This window comes from Trachemys scripta, chromosome 9, assembly GCF_013100865.1.
Source record: "Trachemys scripta elegans isolate TJP31775 chromosome 9, CAS_Tse_1.0, whole genome shotgun sequence".
NCBI lineage: Eukaryota > Metazoa > Chordata > Testudines > Emydidae > Trachemys > Trachemys scripta.
In genome coordinates this window covers 35,909,576-35,930,784 of record NC_048306.1, presented here as the reverse complement: position 1 = coordinate 35,930,784, position 21,209 = coordinate 35,909,576, and the positions used below count along the sequence as shown (strand labels likewise).

Below are 21,209 nucleotides of genomic sequence, written 5' to 3'. Positions count from 1 at the left end.
CATTTGAAGCTCAGGGGATTGAATCCACTGAGGCAAGCAGCTCCTCTCAGCTACAGTTTAAACGAACAAAATTTAACAAGCTCACTTCTAAATTATGGAGCAACTCTCCAGCTGAGCACAGCTTAATTTCCCCTTGGAAGGTCTGAGCCACCACAGCAGCCACCTGTGACAAGTTGCCTTTTTACCCTACAACCCCACCCTGAGCTCGGTGTATATCAAGCATTCTGTACCCCCACCACCACCCCTGCAACAACAGGATGCTAATTCCCAAACAAAGCTACAAAGGTTGAAAGCCAATATGCATTTTTTTAATATTGCTAGTTTTATAAGAATGAGGTTTAGTACCTGATCCTGCAAACCTAAGTACCGGAGTAATTTTAGGCATTGAGCAGTTCCACTGAGTGCAAAAGGTCTAAAACAAACATATGGTTCTCACTGGTAAAGGAGTGAGAGAGAAAGGTGCCTTTGAAATAATATGTCTTGTTTCATGGAAGTAAATCTACCTACCACTGGCAAATACCTGGGATTTTCTCCACACAAATCTGAGTCTGGGAATAGTCTTGCCGATTAGACAAACTACAGGGAACAAGCAATACTGAACTACCTGTCTCCATCATGAAGTAATGTTCCTAAAACGCATTTAAATCTCTCCCTTAGGGTGAAGCTAGCCACTATTTCCTAGTTCTGGACTCCCATAACACCTGTTGGCATCGAATTTCAACATGTATTGCCTTACAAAAATTTTTTAGCGTAAATATAATGAGAATTGAACAGTATAGCCCCCTTATCACTAACAAGTGGGAAGACAAATTGGTAAATTCATCTAGCAGTCTCCTAGTTGCCAGTATAGGGATCTGTTAAAATTTAGCTTTTTATAAGTGCCCATTCCACCTCTTCATGGGGAACCCAACCACAAAAGCATAGAGGTAATGCCTGAAATAAGTAAATGCAGTTACTTTAAGAAACCAGTTAAGTTCCACTGTGCAAGATGAACAAGACTTAAAAAATGCATAGTTGCTGAAAAGTTAGATTAATACATTCTGAGTCTTCAAGTTAGCCACTGAACCCCAATGGTGACTTTAAAATTACTAATTATTTTCACATTTAGAAGGCACTTTATGAAGTGCATTGGCTGCATATATCTACTTCTTGGTGTGTTGATTATCAAAGAATCAGTAGTGTGGTCTTGATCCCAGAACAGGTGTAACACGGTCAAGGTTACTCCAGTGATTACTTAGTTCAGCCCTGGTGTGAGCACGTGAAGTCCCTTAAGCTGCCACACCACGGCTGAATTCAGACACCCCTGGAAAGAGGCAGCCCAAACGTGGTTTACAGGCGGATTCGGGGCAGAACCCGTACTTGTTGCTATGAGTCACGGGTCCTGTCTCGAGGGGGGAACCGTTCCTGAAGGAGCGATGTTTTAAAGTCAACATCACGCGCTCATCCCAGGGCCCTCCGCGCGCCCCGCGCCTCCTCTCTGGTTGCAACCGGGCGCTAGGGTTAGCGTGCAACAGCTGTCTCAGAGACCGGCAGGGCTTTTCCACGCACAATACCCAAGGCTTGAGGGGCACGCAAACCGCTCCGTAGGACCCGCCCAGCTCTCAAACCCTATTACCAACCGCCGGGGCGGCGGCAGCAGCAAGGACAGCACCAGGACGGGAAGACACCTAGAGCCGCACCGCGTGACTCCAGCCCCATGCCAGCCTCCCGCCACACGCCCTCCAACCTCCTCCCACCGTGCCCGGCACGTGCCCGCCCCCGCGGTGCCCTCAGCCCCGCAGCTCCCTCACCAACTTGGTCTTGTTCCTGTTCTCCTCCTCCGCGGCGCGCCCGCTGCGCTTGAGGTTCGCCCTGCCGGAGCCCGGGGTGTCCTCGCCCCCGGCGCCAGGGGCCGCCTGGTTCTCCATCCTCCTGCCCTGAGCGACGGCCTCCTGTGCTGCGAGCGGCTTCTTCTTCTTCAGGGCCCCATAGGCGCTGCACACACCGCAGGGCAGACAGGCGGCTCCCCCGCAGGCTGGCTCCCTGCTGCTGCTGCCTCCTCCTTCCCCCACCCGCTCCGGCCGGTAGGAGAGAGTCCACGGCACCCTTCTGGGCATGCGCCTACCCTGAACGCTGGCCTAGTGAGCATGCGGCCAGCTCCCTGCGCATGCCCCTTACGAAAGTGAAGCCATGGCGAAGCTGCCGCCCTTACCTCGAGCTTCTCCGAGGCTCCCTTTCTCTGAAGTCCCGTAGCAGAACGGGAGGGGGAGGAGGGGCGGCGAGCAACAGATGCGATAGCAGCGGGGGAGGGGATCTAGCTGATCCGGAGTCTGCGGGTCACATCTGCTGACTGAGGGCGCGTAGGGAGCCAGCGTTTTTGCAGCTGGTGGCTGCTCCAGGGACACCCAGAGACAGCGAAATACCAGCCCCGCTTAGCCCGAGCGATAGCTCTGCTTCGCTGCAAACTACAGCTCTGCCAGTGCATGCTTCCCAAGGTGGGAAAGTGCTTTACAGCTTCCCACAGTGTAACCAAACCACAGTTACAGTCTCACCCCAGGCAGCATCGGGTACACCGCCCCCCTCCCCAAATACATGGAAAAATTAATCTAATTCTCTCAGCTCCAGAGTCCTGCCTTAATCGAGGAGCTAAATACCCTCCCTAGATAACTTCGGAGACTTCCTGGTCAAGGAGCAGTTCCTCTCACCTAGCATGTGTTCTCAATCCCCATGTTACTTTAATTTCAGTGAAACAACAAAGTTCTAAACAGAAACAAGCAATTGACATTTGCTCCCCAATATAAATATAAACAAACTCTGAATAAACTAACCGTACACTTCAATGTCCTTGTACCATTTTGTTTTGGAATTATACTGTAAACAATTATTTCCTCTCAAGGGTTTGCAGTCAAAATACTTACACTAAAACTGCAGGGGTAAGTGACTCCACTGGACTTAAAATGGTAAAATATTTTCCTCATGTGGAACCTGAGAATCATGCTATATGTGTATAGTTAATCGTAGATTAGGTTCTTAAACCTGAGTTTTAATTTATGAGTAAGATTCAAAGTACTCCTTCATTTATTTTTAAAATTAGGGCATCCCTTTATCTGAGGTTTCTCTTCTAAATCTTTGACTGAAGTTTTCTATCTAGCATGCAGTTATTCAGTAGTACAGTTGGCAATACTGTTTCCTTCCCTTTCCCCACTATGCTTCCTTCTTAGTAAAGACACTGTGTTTCCTATGAAATATGTTAACTTGACCTAGTTACTGGAAAGTGACGTTAACAGAAATATTTAGCTTTTAAGACATCCTGTATGTGTTCCAATCTATGCGGGTTCTAGGTTCATCCTCTACCGTAAACATTGTCTAGTAGAATCTTAAATGTTTTAAATTATGGGGATTTCACCCTTTCTCCTATAAGATTGTTGCAGAGTCTAATAGGGGATTTTCAAACTCCTTCTGCATAGAGCCTAAGTGCTGGTTGTAATTATCCTCAGTGTAGCTGGGTATAAATTTAGTACCACACACACTTCAATCCTCTCACAGATATCAATGGGAGACTTACACAAAGTTTTAATGTGGCATTTATGTAGTATATCAACATTTTCATTATGCAAATCCTGGATTTAGCGTCACTCAGTAGAAGAATATGTTCAACATTAGGACTACTGTTATTTCTGCCCTTAGTTTTTCCTTTGCCAGCCTCCTTTTTCTGTTCCTCTCCCTCTTTCTTGTTTAGGTCCCATTCTGTCTCTCTCACACACACACTCTCTCTCTCTCTCTCTCACACACAACCACACACACACACCACTCTTGTCATGCATCCCCAATTCTCACTCTTCCCCAGGCTTTTCAATTTTACTTCTTTCCCCTTTCTATCTGCTAACCATTTAACTAAATACTTTTAAAGTGTCATCGTTCAGCTTTAGGGGTCACATTCCACTGAGATTACAGGGCCGTGGAAAGTTTACTTGATTTTTTTTTTCAGGCTGTTTGCAGACTCAGGAAGATAAAATTGCATTGGTTTACACTGTGGTTGGCGAGATTTCCACAACCATGAAAGCTAGAACCCCATTCTTAAAACTGGAGTTTCAGATTCTGAACAATTTGGTAATACCATGCAGGCCTTGAAACAGGCCTGAAGGCTGACTAACACCCCCTGTCTAACCTATTTTATATGGGACATTTCTCCTAATTTTTAGCTTAAGTCTTTTTATTTATCTCATTTATTCTATTCATAACCCCTTTGTATTACTTCAAGTAACTTTTTCTTCTGTTACTTCAAGGATATTTTTCCATTTTAAGTTATCAAGGCAAGCTTCATGTACTTTAGAATTTGTAATTTTATAAAGTAATTTTGAATTTCATTACCAGTTTGCAAGCCGTGAAAAATAATTTCCAGCAATCATTTTTAACAATAAGCAAACAGCAGCACTTTCCAAATTATGCTGGGCTGAAGCATGAACACAATTTAAACAAGTGTTGTCAGCTTCAATTAAAATCAACAGCTCTTCTCTTTGGTCAGTCAGTAACCCTCCTCCCCACACACACCATTTTTACTTAACAGTTTGTCTGTTTAGGTATGTCTTAACCACAGGTGATCAGCACGGGGGTAGCTTAGCACAAGGGCAAGCATTTGCATAGCAAAACCCTATTACCTTTACTGTACACTCAGTGTTTCTGCACTCACCAGGGTGTGTCTGTGGGCATATCCCAAGAGATTCTTTGCTGAGATAGTCTAAGATTCTTACATAGAATCATAGAAGATGAGGATTGGAAGAGACCTCAGGAGGTCATCTAGTCCAACCCCCTGCTCAAAGCAGGACCAACACCAACTTAAATCATCCCATCCAGGGCTTTGTCAAGCCGGGCCTGAAAAACCTCTAAGGATGGAGATTCCACCACCTCCCTAGGTAACCCATTCCAGTGCTTCACAACCCTCCTAGTGAAATAGCTTTTTCCTAATATCCAACCTAGACCTCTCCCACTGCAACTTGAGACCATTGCTCCTTGTTCTGTTATCTGCCACTACTGAGAACAGCCGAGCTCCATCCCCTTTGGAACCCCCCTTCAGTAGTTGAAGGCTGCTATCAAGTCCCCCCTCACTCTTCTCTTCTGCAGACTAAACAAGCCCCGTTCCCTCAGCCTCTCCTTGTAAATCATGTGCTGATCATTTTTGTTGCCCTCCGCTGGACTCTCTCCAATTTGTCCACATCCTTTCTGTAGTGGGGGGCCCCAAACTGGATGTAATACTCCAGATGTGGCCTCACCAGTGCCATATAGAGCGCAATAATCACTTCCCTCGATCTGCTGGCAATGCTCCTACTTTCCATTCACAGTGTCAATTGTGAAAGAACTTGGCTGTCCTTCTGGAGATGGAGGGGTGGAATTCTTAAAGGACATTTCAGGACTATCAGTGCTAGAGAGATTTTTCCTGCATCCGCACTGCAAATTGGATGGGTTGGATTCAGAGTTAAACCAGAGCTCAGACTCCAAGCTATACCCCCAGCCAACTATCTTAACCCAAGCTTAAAGCACCTCCAACCCCAGATCAAAGGATTTTCTGTGTGGATGGTAAGGCATTTGGGCTAAAACCCAGTAAAAGCCTTGGTTAACTGAGCAGTGAAGACATACCCTATATTTTTAGTAACAAAGTCCCCATAACTTAACACAAAACACCAGGTGCAATCACCCCAGCGTCCAGTTTAGAGGGATTACTTCCTAGCTGTCCTAAGTTCCTATGCACAGATCTTAAGTGCTCCTGAAGCATTCTGTAGATCATTTTATGTATCTAAAACAATTTCAAGTGCTCTGGAACTTCATTTCACCACACACAGGCTTTACATTTGCCACAGAACTAGTCCTGTGGTATTACGGAAACCTTCTCTTGCCCAATTGAATGTTTATATTGGATTCATCTCCCTAAGATATAGAGTAGCAGGGACGGTATAAATAAAGATCCAAGGAAGGGACTGAATGAAACCATCATACATGGGGAGGCTCATAAAAGCTCTAGAGGAAGGTACATTTGGGATTTCAGTTCAGCAAATTAACTTTTAAATGAAGTGAAACTTCAATTTAATTTCAGTATAGTTTGTTTATATGAAAAAAAAAACTTAAATCAAGTTTAGAGACACTGAAAGTTTACTCCAGTACAGTTTTTAATTTCTTGTTTAAATACCTGGCATTATAGAATTTTTTAGGCTGGTCTAAGACTTTGGAATGAACTCCCCCAGGAACAAAGGACCATTACAAACCTCACCCTTCCACTCCAAGTGCAAGGTGCATTTCTTTGAACTTGTCTTCTCAAACGCGCGCGCGTGTGTGTGTGTGTGAACATAAGAACATAAGAAAGGCCGTACCGGGTCAGACCAAAGGTCCATCTAGCCCAGTATCCTGTCTACCAACAGTGGCCAATGCCAGGTGCCCCAGAGGGAGTGAACCTAACAGGCAATGATCAAGTGATCTCTCTCCTGCCATCCATCTCCATCCTCTGACAGACAGAGGCTAGGGACACCATTCCTTACCCGTCCTGGCTAATAGCCATTAATGGACTCAACCACCATGAATTTATCCAGTTCTCTTTTAAACTCTGTTATAGTCCTAGCCTTCACAACCTTCTCAGGTAAGGAGTTCCACAAGTTGACTGTGTGCTGCGTGAAGAAGAACTTCCTTTTATTTCTTTTAAACCTGCTGCCTATTAATTTCATTTGATGACCCCTAGTTCTTGTATTATGGGAATAAGTAAATAACTTTTCCTTATCCACTTTCTCCACATCACTCATGATTTTATATACCTCTATCATATCCCCCCTTAGTCTCCTCTTTTCCAAGCTGAAGAGTCCTAGCCTCTTTAATCTCTCCTCATATGGGACCCGTTCCAAACCCATAATCATTTTAGTTGCCCTTTTCTGAACCTTTTCTAGTGCCAGTATATCTTTTTTGAGATGAGGAGACCACATCTGTATGCAGTATTCAAGATGAGGGCGTACCATCGATTTATATAATATATTCTTAGTCTTATTCTCTATCCCCTTTTTAATGATTCCTAACATCCTGTTTGATTTTTTGACCGCCTCTGCACACTGCGTGGACATTTTCAGAGAACTATCCATGATGACTCCAAGATCTTTTTCCTCACTTGTTGTAGCTAAATTAGCCCCCATCATATTGTATGTATAGTTGGGGTTATTTTTTCCAATGTGCATTACTTTACATTTATCCACATTAAATTTCATTTGCCATTTTGTTGCCCAATCACTTAGTTTTGTGAGATCTTTTTGAAGTTCTTCACAGTCTGCTTTGGACTTAACTATCTTGAGCAGTTTAGTATCATCTGCAAACTTTGCCACCTCACTGTTTACCCCTTTCTCCAGATCATTTATGAATAAGTTGAATAGGATCGGTCCAAGGACAGACTCTTGGGGAACACCACTAGTTACCCCTCTCCATTCTGAGAATTTACCATTAATTCCCACCCTTTGTTCCCTCTCTTTTAACTAGTTCTCAATCCATGAAAGGACCTTCCCTTTTATCCCATGGCAGCTTAATTTACGTAAGAGCCTTTGGTGAGGGACCTTGTCAAAGGCTTTCTGGAAATCTAAGTACACTATGTCCACTGGATCCCCTTTGTCCACGTGTTTGTTGACCCCTTCAAAGAATTCTAATAGATTAGTAAGACACGATTTCCCTTTACAGAAACCATGTTGACTATTGCTCAACGGTTTATGTTTTTCTATGTGTCGGACAATTTTATTCTTAACTATTGTTTCGACTAATTTGCCTGGTACAGACGTTAGACTTACCAGTCTGTAATTGCCGGGATCACCTCTAGCCCTTTTTGTGTGTGTGTGTGTGTGTGTGTGTGAGAAAAATCTCTACCAAAAACAAGACAAGATATTCCACTGCACACATTTCTAATGCAGGGAAAGGATGAGTTTAAAAAAAAATACACCTGACAGACGTTAGTCACATCATGTAATGTACTATGAGAAGATGCTCTTACTAGAGCTGAACAAATAATTGATTTAAAAATTTAGCTAAATTTCAAAACACAACATTTTGAAACAAAAAGTTGAGATATTTAGTTTCAAGATGGTCAAAACAAACCATTTTGACATATTTGGATTATTTCCCCTTTTTTGGCTGAAACTACTTGTCAAATTCAGCCCAAGGTTGCAAATATTTTTGGTGCTCTAAAAAAACCTCTAAGAATAGAAGTGTGTTTTTCAGTTCATTTGCTATTCACAAAAAAATATTTGCCCAGTTCTAGCTCATACTATATGCAATATAAGAACCTATATATAATAGATTTTTTTTCCGTTTAAGTTAGAGAAATGCATTTTGAATAGTCTTATTGCATGTACCAAGCATCTTTTGTAGGACAGAACTTCTTAACATGCCTAGATTGACATTTTTGTAACTGTATGGACGCATGCAAGCAGGCTGAATGTTAGGCTAAACAAAAACATGCCCAAATTATATAAGCACATGCACAATCCCAAGACTTTGGGCAGAAATTTTCAGTTGCCAAGCTACTTTGCTGCCTGCTGGCTATGCCTTTTTGAAAACAGAATGGGCCATGTGGTGTGTGGAGGAGGCGGGTGACAGTGGCTTTGGGCAAGGAGGTTTAAGTGCCTCAGAAGGATCTGACATGAAAGCAAGTTGGAGACAGTCAGAGAACTGTTGTTGTCTGAAATGTGTTTAAGACCTGTGGTAAAGGTCACACAACACCCTTTTTGATAATATTTTTAATTGTGCTCCATAATATCAGCCTTCATCAAAAAATTCTTCAATCTGTATCATTGTGAGGCAAACATTCCAAATTCAAACCAAGAAAAACTTGTTAAATGCTGAAGTCTGCAGATAATCTTAAGCAAAAACTGAGCGAGCTTCATTTTGCAGCATTTTCCCACCTCCTTGGCACTCCTATTGTATTTCTTTACAAGAAAACATTTTTCCTAATACTCTGCTTAAACCAATAGACAATGCTCCCTCCCATTCTGCTTTTAAAGTATCCTTTGTTTACAGTCACCTACTATGCGCATTATAATATGTAAGAATGGTTGTGATTGTCACTAGTAGAAGTAAATATATAAAAGTCATTCAGGTTTTTTAGAACTAAGTGAGAAGATGGAAAGTTTGACAGAAAGATACTGTTAGAGTAGTATTGAAGCATCCTTTTAATCACAGTGATCTTCATTATTGGTTGAATGTTTGTGATAAAATTAAGATCTATACACTTTTATCTAGTCCAGGTTTCTGTCTCTTTTTTTCTTGCACAGCTTTAGTCCCCTTTCACAATGTCCCCAGGTATGTTATTGCCACCTACGACTCCCATCTTCCTTATGTTACTGTGGTGTTCCAGGCAGGAGGGGTAGACTAATAATAGATAGGATCTTGTTCGGTAACCTGCAGACTGTTTCCTAACAGCAGGGCTCTGTTGGTGCTGGAAAATTACACTTAATAGTACTGCTAAAGAGATATTTATATTGAAATTAAGCACCTTCATTGACCATTCTACTTATTGCAATCTCTAATTTTCAAAAATAATTTCATAGCACTGAAAACCACATTACTAAAACACCTCAGGGGATAACATTTCTCCTGGGGGTTCCTAATGTAACCTCAGCCAGAAAGTTATGTATCTAAAGTATTTTGACTATTAAGTGAGATAAAATTACCAACATTTGCTGTCTGAACAACTTTTAGTGAGCCCATTATATAGTCCAGGACAGAGATCAGAGGGTTTATGACATAACAAAGTCAAGCACATAGCATTGAGAGACATGCCAAGTATTATTCAATGGCCAGTGGCTATTTAATGTAAGAGCTTGAGAAAAAAGGCCCTGTTTAAAATGGCTGCCTTAATGCATCCCTAGAAAACAGAGAACAAGATACCAAAAGATACATAGACTAAAAGAATCTGAAATTTTAAAAAGTTTGGAAAGTAGAACGTTTCACATTTGCAGCATGAGCTATCAGCTGGTGAAGGCATGGATCCCAAAGCCAGTAATGCAAACATGTCCAAAGAAATTCAGTTGATCACTAAAGCAGATGGCTACTCTGCATTTGAGGCTCTGAGGAATAATTTGTTCTGTAAGTTTCTAGTAGTAAAAGAAGAAGTTACCAACTTGAAGGATGGAGTAATCAAATTGGAAGTTGGATTGGGAGAAACAGCAGAGAGAAAGTTGCTGTGTTGCACGGCACTGCTGGAGCAAAGAGAACACATTGTATTTAACTTAACCACTAACAGGAAATGCACAATCAAGTCTGCCAACAATACATAACCTCTGCTTCTTCATCCACAAACTACTCAGCATTAGCACAACAGGAAGCCCTCTACCACAGAAAGCATACCGCAACTACAACTGTGCCCCAGGGATGCCAGCCTTCCAGCCCCCGCTTCCTCAAGCATTCTCGTTCTCCCCACCCCAACAGCATCACCACAAATAGATCATATTTTTTTCCTTTGCACCCCAGTATTTCTGTACATTTCTAGAAAAATCACACATTCAAGTTTGGGGAAAAGGGTGCTGAAAAGGTATGTACATTTGGTTGTCTGAACTTAACATTTCCTTGCTTTAATTGGTTTTAGCTACACTAAGTATTAGCCAACCTGAAATGACACAAAGCAGCATTTGTGTATGAGCGGCTACTTAGCTATTTGGTTACCCTTTATTCAATATTTGACAAAATGACCTAATCTGCCAAAAATTGCATTTTGACAAGTTTTTATTATTAAATTGTCTAGACTGGGTAAATTATAATGAAAACAGAATTCACTCAATGTTAAGGTAGTCCCCAGAAACATTCATGCCGTTGGATGGCATAAGGAGGTTTCTTCTACACCATAGTAATACGCTGCCCAATAGAAAAATGTGATCATTATAAATTGCATAATCTCTCTCTAGTCTAAATTAAGTGAAAAGCTACTTTTCCTAGGAGTTAATATTTTATTTCTGATAACGGTGTGTTAATGATTTGTAAACTCCTGAAGACTTCTTAATTAACAGTTATAAAAATAAAGCTATTCTTACTATTAGATCTATAAGAAATTAATTGAACACACAAGTTGTCCTGGTCATTTCTAAAAGGGAAGAAGGAAATAAATACAGGCAGCTTCCTTAAAGCCAACTCAGTGGGCTTCATTTTCTGTGGTCATAACTACTGTTTTGCTTTTAGCCAGTTAGGAGATGGCTGGGGAGCAGTCATAACATACAGTGATTAAGCACTCAACTGGTCAGTTTTGAGCTAAAATGGCAAAACTGTTGAGTCACTGATTTAGTCAGTCCCCACTTGTTTCCCCCTTATATTTAATTGCAAGAGGAAGCTGGCAAACACAACCCATTGTATAAAAAAAAGCTTACATACTGCAGGTGAGGATGGAGTAATAAGTCATATGAAAAGTCACAACACATTGGCAGTTGAATTTTATTTGCTGTGGCTAGGCATAACAAACCCCCAAGGGATTCGAGTTGGACAAAGAATAATACTCCTAAATAGTATCTTTAAAAGAAAATAGCAGCCTATGTTGGGTCACTTCCTCTATTAAGAAACAACTGTAAACCAAGGAATATACTCTATGCTGGTTCTAGTGGGAGTCTTAATTCCAGGATAGTGTAATTTAAGTGTGAAGTTATTTATCTGGTGTTTCAAAATCAGGACCTGATATAGATATTTTAGTATGTCTCTATTACTCCCTCCAATTAGTTGCTTTTCTTCCTACAAGCAATTTCTACCTCCTTGACACAATCAAGATTAATTGTGCATACTGAATGCAAAGTTAGAGGAAGATGTGCCATTTTGCCAGCAACTGCCATATTTTGGACCATTTACCCTTCTATTTTAGATCATGACTGAATTTCCGCTCCTCTTCCCACACTCCCGCAAATTTTCCTTTGCATATTTTCATAGCAAGAGAAAATTGAAATGAGGCTATCAGATTGTCACTAGTATAAGTCAATATTTGTGAGCCATTCAACTTTTCTAAAAAGCGATAGTATTATGAGAAGTTTGTTGGCAAAGGGATAGCAAAGACCTGAAGGAAACATATTGATTTTTTGTTTGTTTCTAAAACCAAACATTTTCAACTTGCTTTTCGTTTTACAAAGGATTTTTTGTTGCAAATTTTGTTTACCCAAAAGAAAGCTAAATATTTAGTTGAGTATAGACTGGTAAGGTCCTATGCCTCCCAATTCAACATACACATTGGCTCCAGTTCAGAGCACTATACTGTTTACATGCAGGTTTTCCTATCACACAATAATAAAACTCCCACAAACTACAGACTAGCTTCTCTTTAACTACGAGTGACCAATAGCTGGAAGTCACAATACACAAAGTATACAGAATTGAAATTCAACCACCTATTGAAACTTAGCTACATTAACAAAAATAAAAATAGAAACTACAAGCCATTTTCCAAATAGATTTCTTACTTCAATATTTCTAAGCTTCTATCTTCCCTCTAATGCAAAAGCCCTTAAAAACATCATTTTTATTTGCTCCAACTGAATGGCCTTCCCTGCAGGTTTGATACTGTGGCAGGAGCTGTGAATTCAAACCCAAATGGATGGACTATTAACTCTTTCTTCCCTAGCCTGGTGTGGGTTTGTCCACCCCTAATTATGAGATATTATACTTTCAGAAATTCAGATATTAAAATGGATATTTTCTACTCTGCCTGCAAATATGGCTACTGGGTCATCGTCTTCCACTCTAGCTTAACTGAGGAACTATCAATGCAATACAATGACTGAGCATAGCTTTCATAGACTAGCTAAATAGATGCTAAAAGATACTAAAAAGGGATAGACAAAACAATGTACAAGTATCAGTACAGCCATGATCTTCAAGATTAACGGTGTCAAGCATTAGATGTTTTATAGTTCATGTCCTGCATAAAGATGCAGCTAAATTAATTATCTCCTTGTTTGTGTCACCTACTGATTTTGCAAAAGCCTTTATCTGTTGTTGTACTACTTGATACTGAATTTGGTTCTACTAATATTTATTATGTGATTACTTGTGCACAATAGTGATTGCTCCAATGTCCTTGGCAAACAATTTTCCTGTTTTCCCTTTTCCCTTTCCACAGAATGTCCCTCCTTTCATTGATGGTATTATTGAGCACCTAGGTTAATATTCTAATTTTGAGTAACACTATGTTATTACAAGACATGACCACCTTCTCTGAATATGGGACAGCAATGCCTCTTAGTTTGCAATATATAACTTTTGTTTCAACAAGAAAAAATTTTCTACTGGAGTTGATCTAATCTTTTCATTATATACATGGAGAGAGTATCACAATTAAACACTTTTTCTCATGTTTTTTCTACATCTTTAGATACACACACAAATACTATGTTGTAATGCATATTCCATTTTTTAGGTTTTTTCATAATGGTCTTGACTACCTTTACTGACTGAGAGCCAAATCCCAACAGCTGTTAAAATTTAATGGACACTGAAAAAGCTGAGCAACTTCCAGGATTTGGCTCTTTCATTTTCTAATTTTACCCCTTTTACATGTATGCTTTCTCTAAGATTTGGATTTTTTCAGCATGTATATACTAAATGTAAAGACGAATATGTGTCTGCAAAACAGAAAAGATATCCTAAGTCTGAACATTAATTTTATATGTTGTTTCTTCTGAAAGAAATATATTCTCTCATTCCCCTTCGTTTCTGTGGCACATAGTAAGAGAGAGAGTGGGATGTTTCTGCATTGTGCAGTGTTTTCTATTCTTCCATGCTGGTGGTGCAGTTTGTTCCCATTTCTGCCAGACATCTCATGTGCCTATAACCAAATCTGGTAGCATGGGTGCTTCAGATACTCCATCTGCAGAAAGAGAAATATTGTTTACCATCTCTTACGGGAGTGATGAGACCTCAGAAACTAAGAGTCGTAAAGTGTTGAGAATTGGCACTTATTAAATGGACTAGCTTTGAAAAATGGCAACCCAGCTTTCAGCTGATGGCATTCTGGTGGGGATGAATGAAAGAAGAACCCTTTTATAGGAGCATGCACATTTCTTTAAAACCATATCACACTAGAAGGTGTTTATAGCTGCCATCAAGTGAGTCTTTAATTTATAGACCTGTTTAAAGCTAATAGAAGGGCTAAGCACCCTTCTTTCTAAAGATACTTTTATTGGTGGAAGGGTCCACAGGTCTTGAACTCACATCTATGGGTTCTGAGATAACTGTCACATGCTGGTTGCTATGAATGGAGGCTGCTACCTAAGCTAGTCAGCCATATGGCAAAGCCTGAACAACCCATGTAGATTAACAGGTGTTTCCCTGATTGTAAATGCAGGCTGAGTTTTGGGTTGGATTGTCTGTGTGTGGTAGAAGTGAACGCCAATAAAAGGGTGGCTAACACGTAGAGAAGTAGTCATAAAAGTGGCCTGGACAGGGAACAGATAAACAAAGCTCCTTGGGGCACAAAACTGACTGGAGGAGCAGATGTGGGCAATGCGATCAAGGAAATTGCCTGCTGTTGCTTATTTCTACAATGTACAGGCAAACAGGATTTTTTAGTACATTTTTGCAAATAAACAGGATTGCATGCAAGAATATACCTGACTCATATTCAACTACTTCTCTCAACAGAAAAAATCCTGCATGTCCTCAAACACTGGTTAAGAGTTCTGGTCAAATGGCCAACAACCATTTGAAATGGGTCCTGAACAGTTTGAGAGATTTTAAGAAACTCCTATTTCTTTGGTATGGAAAAAGTGTGTTTATACTCCAAAAAGTCAGAACCATTTTGCATAAACTCACCAAAATAAATAAATAAATAAATAAATAAATAGATAGATAAATAAGGCTACATTTGGAAATGTCACACAGAAAGGGGAAATTTTACGTAAATTAGAAGAATGAGTCATTAATGGATATGTATGCAGCTTTTATAACACAGTAATGGGTCACATCCAGACGCCCTTTCTTTGCTTCTTGATACTGTCAGACTAATTCGGCAAGATGAAAAACTTACAGACAGCAAGTCAGAAAAGATGGAGTCATTTAAAAATCACAGAATCCACTTTTAGTTCTTTCCTAGCTCACTGTGTCTATAACTGGTCTTATTGCCTTCAGGCTTCTATTTTCCCGAGACTTTCATGGCGAGTCTTTAAGATTCATGACAGAAAGTTAGATCTGGCAAGTGACATGACAAAGAAAGTTGGTTCACAAAGAGAGGAAATAAATTGACAGTTGCTTCAGATGAAAAAGTAAAAAAACCTCAAGAAATGTTAATGCTCTAGATTGAATTTTGGAGACAGATTGAAATTTATTATACAGGATAATCTAGTGAACAAATGTCTACCAAGGAGGTAAGTGCCCTTAGGTGGCATCTTTTTGCCACATTAATTGCATGGAACTGAAAGTAAGAATCCTTAACATTCAAAATGACTAAAACCAAGGCAAGGTTGCAGTTAGTTACACACCATCTCTCTTGTGCGATATATTCATCTCCCAGGGACATGTAGAGAGTAATTTTGACAAAAGTAATGAAAGCTCCAAAATATTACAACACCTCTGCAGAACAATATTTCCTCCCAGGCACAATATATTCTCAAATTTACTTTTGGAAGAGAACCCAAGATCCCAAGAGGATGAGTGATTCAATTCTCAAGTGTGATCTATTTCATAAGACACTTTTGAAAGCAAGACAGCAGAAATAGATTTTTGTTTTTATGTATCCAACAGGTAGCAGCAGTTCCCCCTTTTGGGCGGGGGGCTGGGTGAAGGGGAGACGTAGCTACAGATACTATTTTCAAAGATAGGAGTCACAGAGAGAGGTATCTTTTCCCTTAGTTGCAGTGATAGCTGGAATGCCACAATGTATGTTGTCCATTTAAGGACAGCCTGGGTCCAGCCTGTCCTTACAGTTTACCCTTTGAAGGACACATCCTCTACCTAAGTTTCCTCACCACTTGTGAGCATTCTTTGGGAGCTGGGTCAGTGTCTTTTCAAGGTTCCAGTCGCCACTTCTGGACCTCCCTCTTGCACCTCATGGTTTCTCCTCTGGATGATGGAGTGTGCTGTCATTCCACCATTATGCTTTCTTCTATTTCTGGTCTCTTTTCTATCTCTAAAATGGCAGTTGAGAGAACCTTCCTTCTGTAACTTCCATTCCCTTTGTCAGGTGACCTGCCTTGCCAGCCTCAAATACCCATATCAGGTGATCAGTTGTTTGGTTACCAAACCATCTGTGCAAATTGGTACTGCTGGATGCCAGCCAACTCATTGTCCTAGAATGCCTCCATTTGAATAGAAGACCATCAAGATTTAATTACCCCATGCCTGTATTAAGAGACCATAGAATTTCAGGCCATGAAGGAGAGTTTTTTTAAAAACAAAACAGAACATAACATAACAAAAACAAACAAAAAACAGAGAGAGATTCCCTGAATTATTATATCAGTAGAGGCTCAAAATAAATGACTGAGTCCTTAAATAAAAGATGAGAGAGTCTTAAACCAAAGATGAGAATGTGGGATAAAGTATTGTTATATTATATGAAAAGTTAAAGTTAAAGAGAGTTAGAAAAAGAATCATTATAGGACAGGTCATGTGCAGAGGTTTGAGGTCTATTCTAGGCAAGCGTTCTTTTTCTAGGGACTTCCAGGAGTGTTTTTTTGAGGAAACAGAAAATCCATTACTCCCATTTACTCCCCTGCAATCAAGTGAAAACATTCACTCTAGGAAGAGATGAAGGACTGCTTAATTTGGTTTGCATTAGCTTACTCTGAAAGAGATCGTTGGCGTTCATTGGAAGATAAGAAGCATGAATATCACCAACTCACTGAAGTACACAAATATCTGAAAGGAAAGGAAACAGAAGGATGTGTGATCTGATGTCAGACCAGATCAACTATCATTACATAGTTCAAATCAGGAGATGAAAAGTGATAGAAATGTCTGAGTTGGATAGGTTTCACTGATAGAAATCAGGATGAAATCTCTCAGTGTAGAAAGTAGACTGTATCTTTTACTTCTGAAAGGTACATGAAATGGGGCCAAATGCCATACTACAGAACGGTACAAGAAAGTTAAAAGTAGTTGGGTGCTGCTGCAAGGCCTACAGATTTCACTGGAGCTTTCCTTTGCCCTCACTCAACATGCAGAAATCAAGATGGGGTTTCTTTCAGCTAGAGAAAGCATTTACATTTTGTGCTTATAGATGTCTTCACTCACTATCTTGTCTGCCTGCTCTAATGAGCCCATGTGATGGAATATTCCTGAATGGCAGGTTTACTCAGGATAGGTCTTCTCCCTTATTCCCAACTTTATTTACTTCCTTGTCTCAGTGTGAGGGACCTTTATTAGTATTCTAGAGATTCATAGGGGAGTTTGTGAGGACTTGACACATCTGATACACTCCAGAAACTGTTTTTAAAAGTATTTTGGTTATTTGTTTTATGCTTAACTGTTCACTTTTTAAAAAGAGATTTTCAGTAAATATAGGTTCAGGTCAATAAAATGGTAGCGTAAGTCCAAAACTTTAAACTCCAAAACTTTAAATTCTTCAGGACAATGGAATTAAATCAGAGATGATTTTAACCCACCTCCTCTTAAATGAAATAAGCTAATTACATGGATCAGTCATTTTGGTATACTGCTTGATATAATGGGTTTGTGTTGAATTGGTAACTTCATTGTGTTAGCAGGTTTTACTTAAGTTGCTATTAGTCACTACTGTAGTAATAGGCATGTCCAGCTTCCAGATGGGAAACTAAGTCTAAGCTAGTGTTTTGAAACCCACCAGTAGATTTTTATCAAGTCATTATTACATGAAATTCACAGAAGTAAAATATCTCTTCCCCTCCTACCCTTCTATTTTATTTTCTCTCATGATTGGAATGCTTTCTCTTTGTTATGTCAGACAAAAATTCCTTAAATATTGCTCACAGCAAAGTTATTTGAAGAATGTAAGCCTCAGGGATAAGTACTCATAATTGTTTGCATGTGGGGTTGGTCATCTTTGTAAATGGGTAACGGTGTATCTTGGTAAAATAAGAACATATATTTGAACTATAGTTAAGTTGGTCCTCATCCTGATCTTGCAAACCAAAACATACTTAACTTTAAGCACACAAGCTTCAGGAGACAGAGCTTTCTCAGAAGCTGGCTCAAACCTGTGGAAAGAATTTGCCAGGCACAAGGTATCATTACAAAACCTGACCCCCTTCAGCTCCAAATGCAAACTATACTTTTATCTTGCCTTCTCAAACATTAATGCATACCTATGTGTCTATGTTAGAGTGAACCCTGGTCTACACTACGAGTTTAGGTCGACTTTAGCAGGGTTAAATCGAATTAAGCCTGGACACGTCCACATGATGAAGCCCTTTCTTTCGACTTAAAGGGACCTTTAAACCGGTTTCCTTACTCTACCTCCGACAAGGGGATTAGCGCTAAAATCGGCCTTTGCGGGTCGGATTTGGCGTAGTGTGGACAGAATTCGAAGTTATTGGCCTCCGGGAGCTATCCCACAGTGCTTCATTGTGACCGCTCTGGACAGCACTCTCAACTCAGATGCACTGACCAGGAAGACAGGAAAAGCCCTGCGAACTTTTAAATTTCATTTCCTGTTTGCCCAGCGTGGAGAGCACAGGTGACCACACAGAGCTCATCAGCATAGGTAACCATGATGGAGTCCCAGGATCACAAAAGAGCTCCAGCATGGACCGAATGGGAGGTACGGGATCTGCTCACCATATGGTGAGACGAATCAGTGCTAGCTGAACTCTGTAGCAGTAAACGAAATGGCAAAATATTAGAAAAGGTCTTAAAGGCCATGAAGGACAGAGGCCATAACAGGGACGCACAGCAGTACCGCGTGAAAATTAAGGAGCTAAGACAAGCCTACCACAAAGCCAGAGAGGCAAACGGAAGGTCTAGGACAGAGCCGCAAACATGCCGCTTCTACGCGGAGCTGCATGCCATTCTAGGGGGTGCAGCCACCACTACCCCAACCGTGTGCTTTGACTCTGTCAATGGAGAAACACGCAACAGGGAAGCGGGTTCGGAGTACGCGGAAGATGATGATGATGATGATGAAGACAATGAAAGATAGCTCACAGCAAGGAAGCGGAGAAACCGGTTTCCCCAACAGCCAGGATATGTTTATCACCCTGGATCTGGAACCAGTAACCGCCGAACTCACCCAAGGCGTGCTCCCAGACCCTGAGGGCACACAAGGGACCTCTGGTGAATGTACCTTTGTAAATATCACACATGGTTTAAAAGCAAGCGTGTTTAATGATTAATGTGCCCTGGCAATCGCGGCCACTACAGCTACTGGAAAAGTCTGTTAACGTGTATGGGGATGGAGTGGAAATCCTCCAGGGACATCTTCAGAAAGCCCTCCTTCATGTACTCGCAAAGCCTTTGCAAAAGATTTCTGGGGAGGGCTGCCTTATCTCGTCCGCCATGGTAGGACACTTTACCACGCCAGGCCAGTAGCATGTAGTCTGGAATCATTGCATAACAAAGCGTGGCAGCGTATGGTCCCGGTGTTTGCTGGCATGCAGACAACATCCATTCCTTATCTCTCTTTGTTATCCTCAGGAGAGTGATATCATTCAAGATATGGTTGAAATGGGGTGATTTTATTAAGGGGGCATTCAGAGGTGCCCGTTCCTGCTCGGCTGAACAGAAATGTTCCCCGCTGTTAGCCACATGGTTGAGGGGAGGGGTGAAGTGATCATCCCAGAGAATTGGGTGTGGGGGGAGGGAGGGTAGTTGGGTTTGTGCTGCATGTTAACCCGGAAACCGCAACCCCTCCTTTTACATTGCAAACCCATTTTAAATGGCCAACCCAACGGGTCCTTGGTATGGGAAATGCGGGCACTACTGTTTGAAACCATTCCCACATGTTATGAGGGTGAAAAAAGCCAAAAGACTGTGGCTTACCATGGCTGCCTGCAAGCCGAATTCTGTTGCCTGGCACCGCATGAGTGATCTCTCACACCAAACCGGCAGGCCCTCAATATAAGAGGAAAAATGCGACCTTGTAATGAAAGCACATGTGCTGTGTAATGTGAACAGCAAAATTTAACATGAAAGAGTGTACCCATTGTTCTCTAAAATGTGTCTTTTTTAACCACTTCTCCCATGTCCTCCACCAGCAGCAAATGTTTCTCTTTTGCAGAGGCTAGTGAAGATTAGAACGAGAAAACAGCGGACTCGGGATGATATGTTCTCAGAGCTCCAGATGTCCTCCCATGCTGACAGAGCACAACAGAATGCGTGGAGGCAGTCAATGTCAGAGTGCAAAAAAGCACAATATGAACGAGAGGAGAGGTGGCAGGCTGAATCGCGGGCTGAAGAGAGCATGTGGCGAGCTGAAGAGGATAGGTGGTGTCAGCTTGCTGACAGAAGGCAAGAGTCGATGCTCCGGCTGCTGGAGCATCAAACTGATATGCTCCAGCATATGATTGAGCTGCAGGAAAGGCAGCAGGAGCAGAGACTGCCGCTACAGCCCCTGTGTAACCAACAGCCCTCCTCCCCAAGTTCCATAGCCTCCTCACCCAGACACCCAAGAACGCGGTGGGGGGGCCTCCGGCCACTCAGTCACTCCACCCCAGATGATTGGCCGAGCATCGGAAGGCTGGCCTTCAATAAGTGTTAAAGTTTTAAAGTTTTAAACTGCAGTGTGTCCTTTTCCTTCCCTCCTCCCCCACCCTAGTTCAGCTAGCACTGATTTGTCTCCCCATATGGTGAGCAGATCCCGTACCTCCCATTCGGTCCATGCTGGAGCTCTTTTGTGATCCTGGGACTCCATCATGGTTACCTGTGCTGATGAGCTCTGCGTGGTCACCTGTGCTCTCCATGCTGGGCAAACAGGAAATGAAATTCAAAAGTTCACGGGGCTTTTCCTGTCTACCTGGTCAGTGCATCTGAGTTGAGAGTGCTGTCCAGAGCGGTCACAATGAAGCTCTGTGGGATAGCTCCCAGAGGCCAATAACGTCGAATTCCGTCCACACTACCCCAAATCCGACCCGCAGGCTGATTTCAGAGCTAATCCCCTCGTCGGAGATGGGGTAAAGAAACCGGTTTAAAGGCCCTTTAAGTCGAAAATAAGGGTTTCGTCGTGTGGACGTGTCCAGGCTTAATTCGATTTAACACTGCTAAATTCGACCTAAACTCGTAGTGTAGACCAGGCCTAAGTGCCGTATTACACAGACATAATAACTCCACCTCCACAAAAGATG

The 21,209-nt window shown here is 41.5% G+C and overlaps 1 protein-coding gene across 5 annotated transcripts in view; it reads right to left on the bottom strand.

Moving 5' to 3' along the window:
- DIAPH2 (diaphanous related formin 2) overlaps positions 1-2,090 on the bottom strand; it is an 874,039-nt gene extending 871,949 nt beyond the window's left edge. For 4 of the 5 annotated variants that reach the window (XM_034781186.1, XM_034781187.1, XM_034781188.1 and 1 more), the window contains exon 1: positions 1,791-2,090. In XM_034781186.1, the coding sequence (XP_034637077.1) occupies positions 1,791-1,907 (117 nt within the window). In that variant the 5' untranslated portion in view covers positions 1,908-2,090. The remainder of the gene's footprint in view (positions 1-1,790) is intronic. The other variant, XM_034781190.1, reaches the window with a different exon arrangement.
- Positions 2,091-21,209: the final 19,119 nt, after the last annotated feature.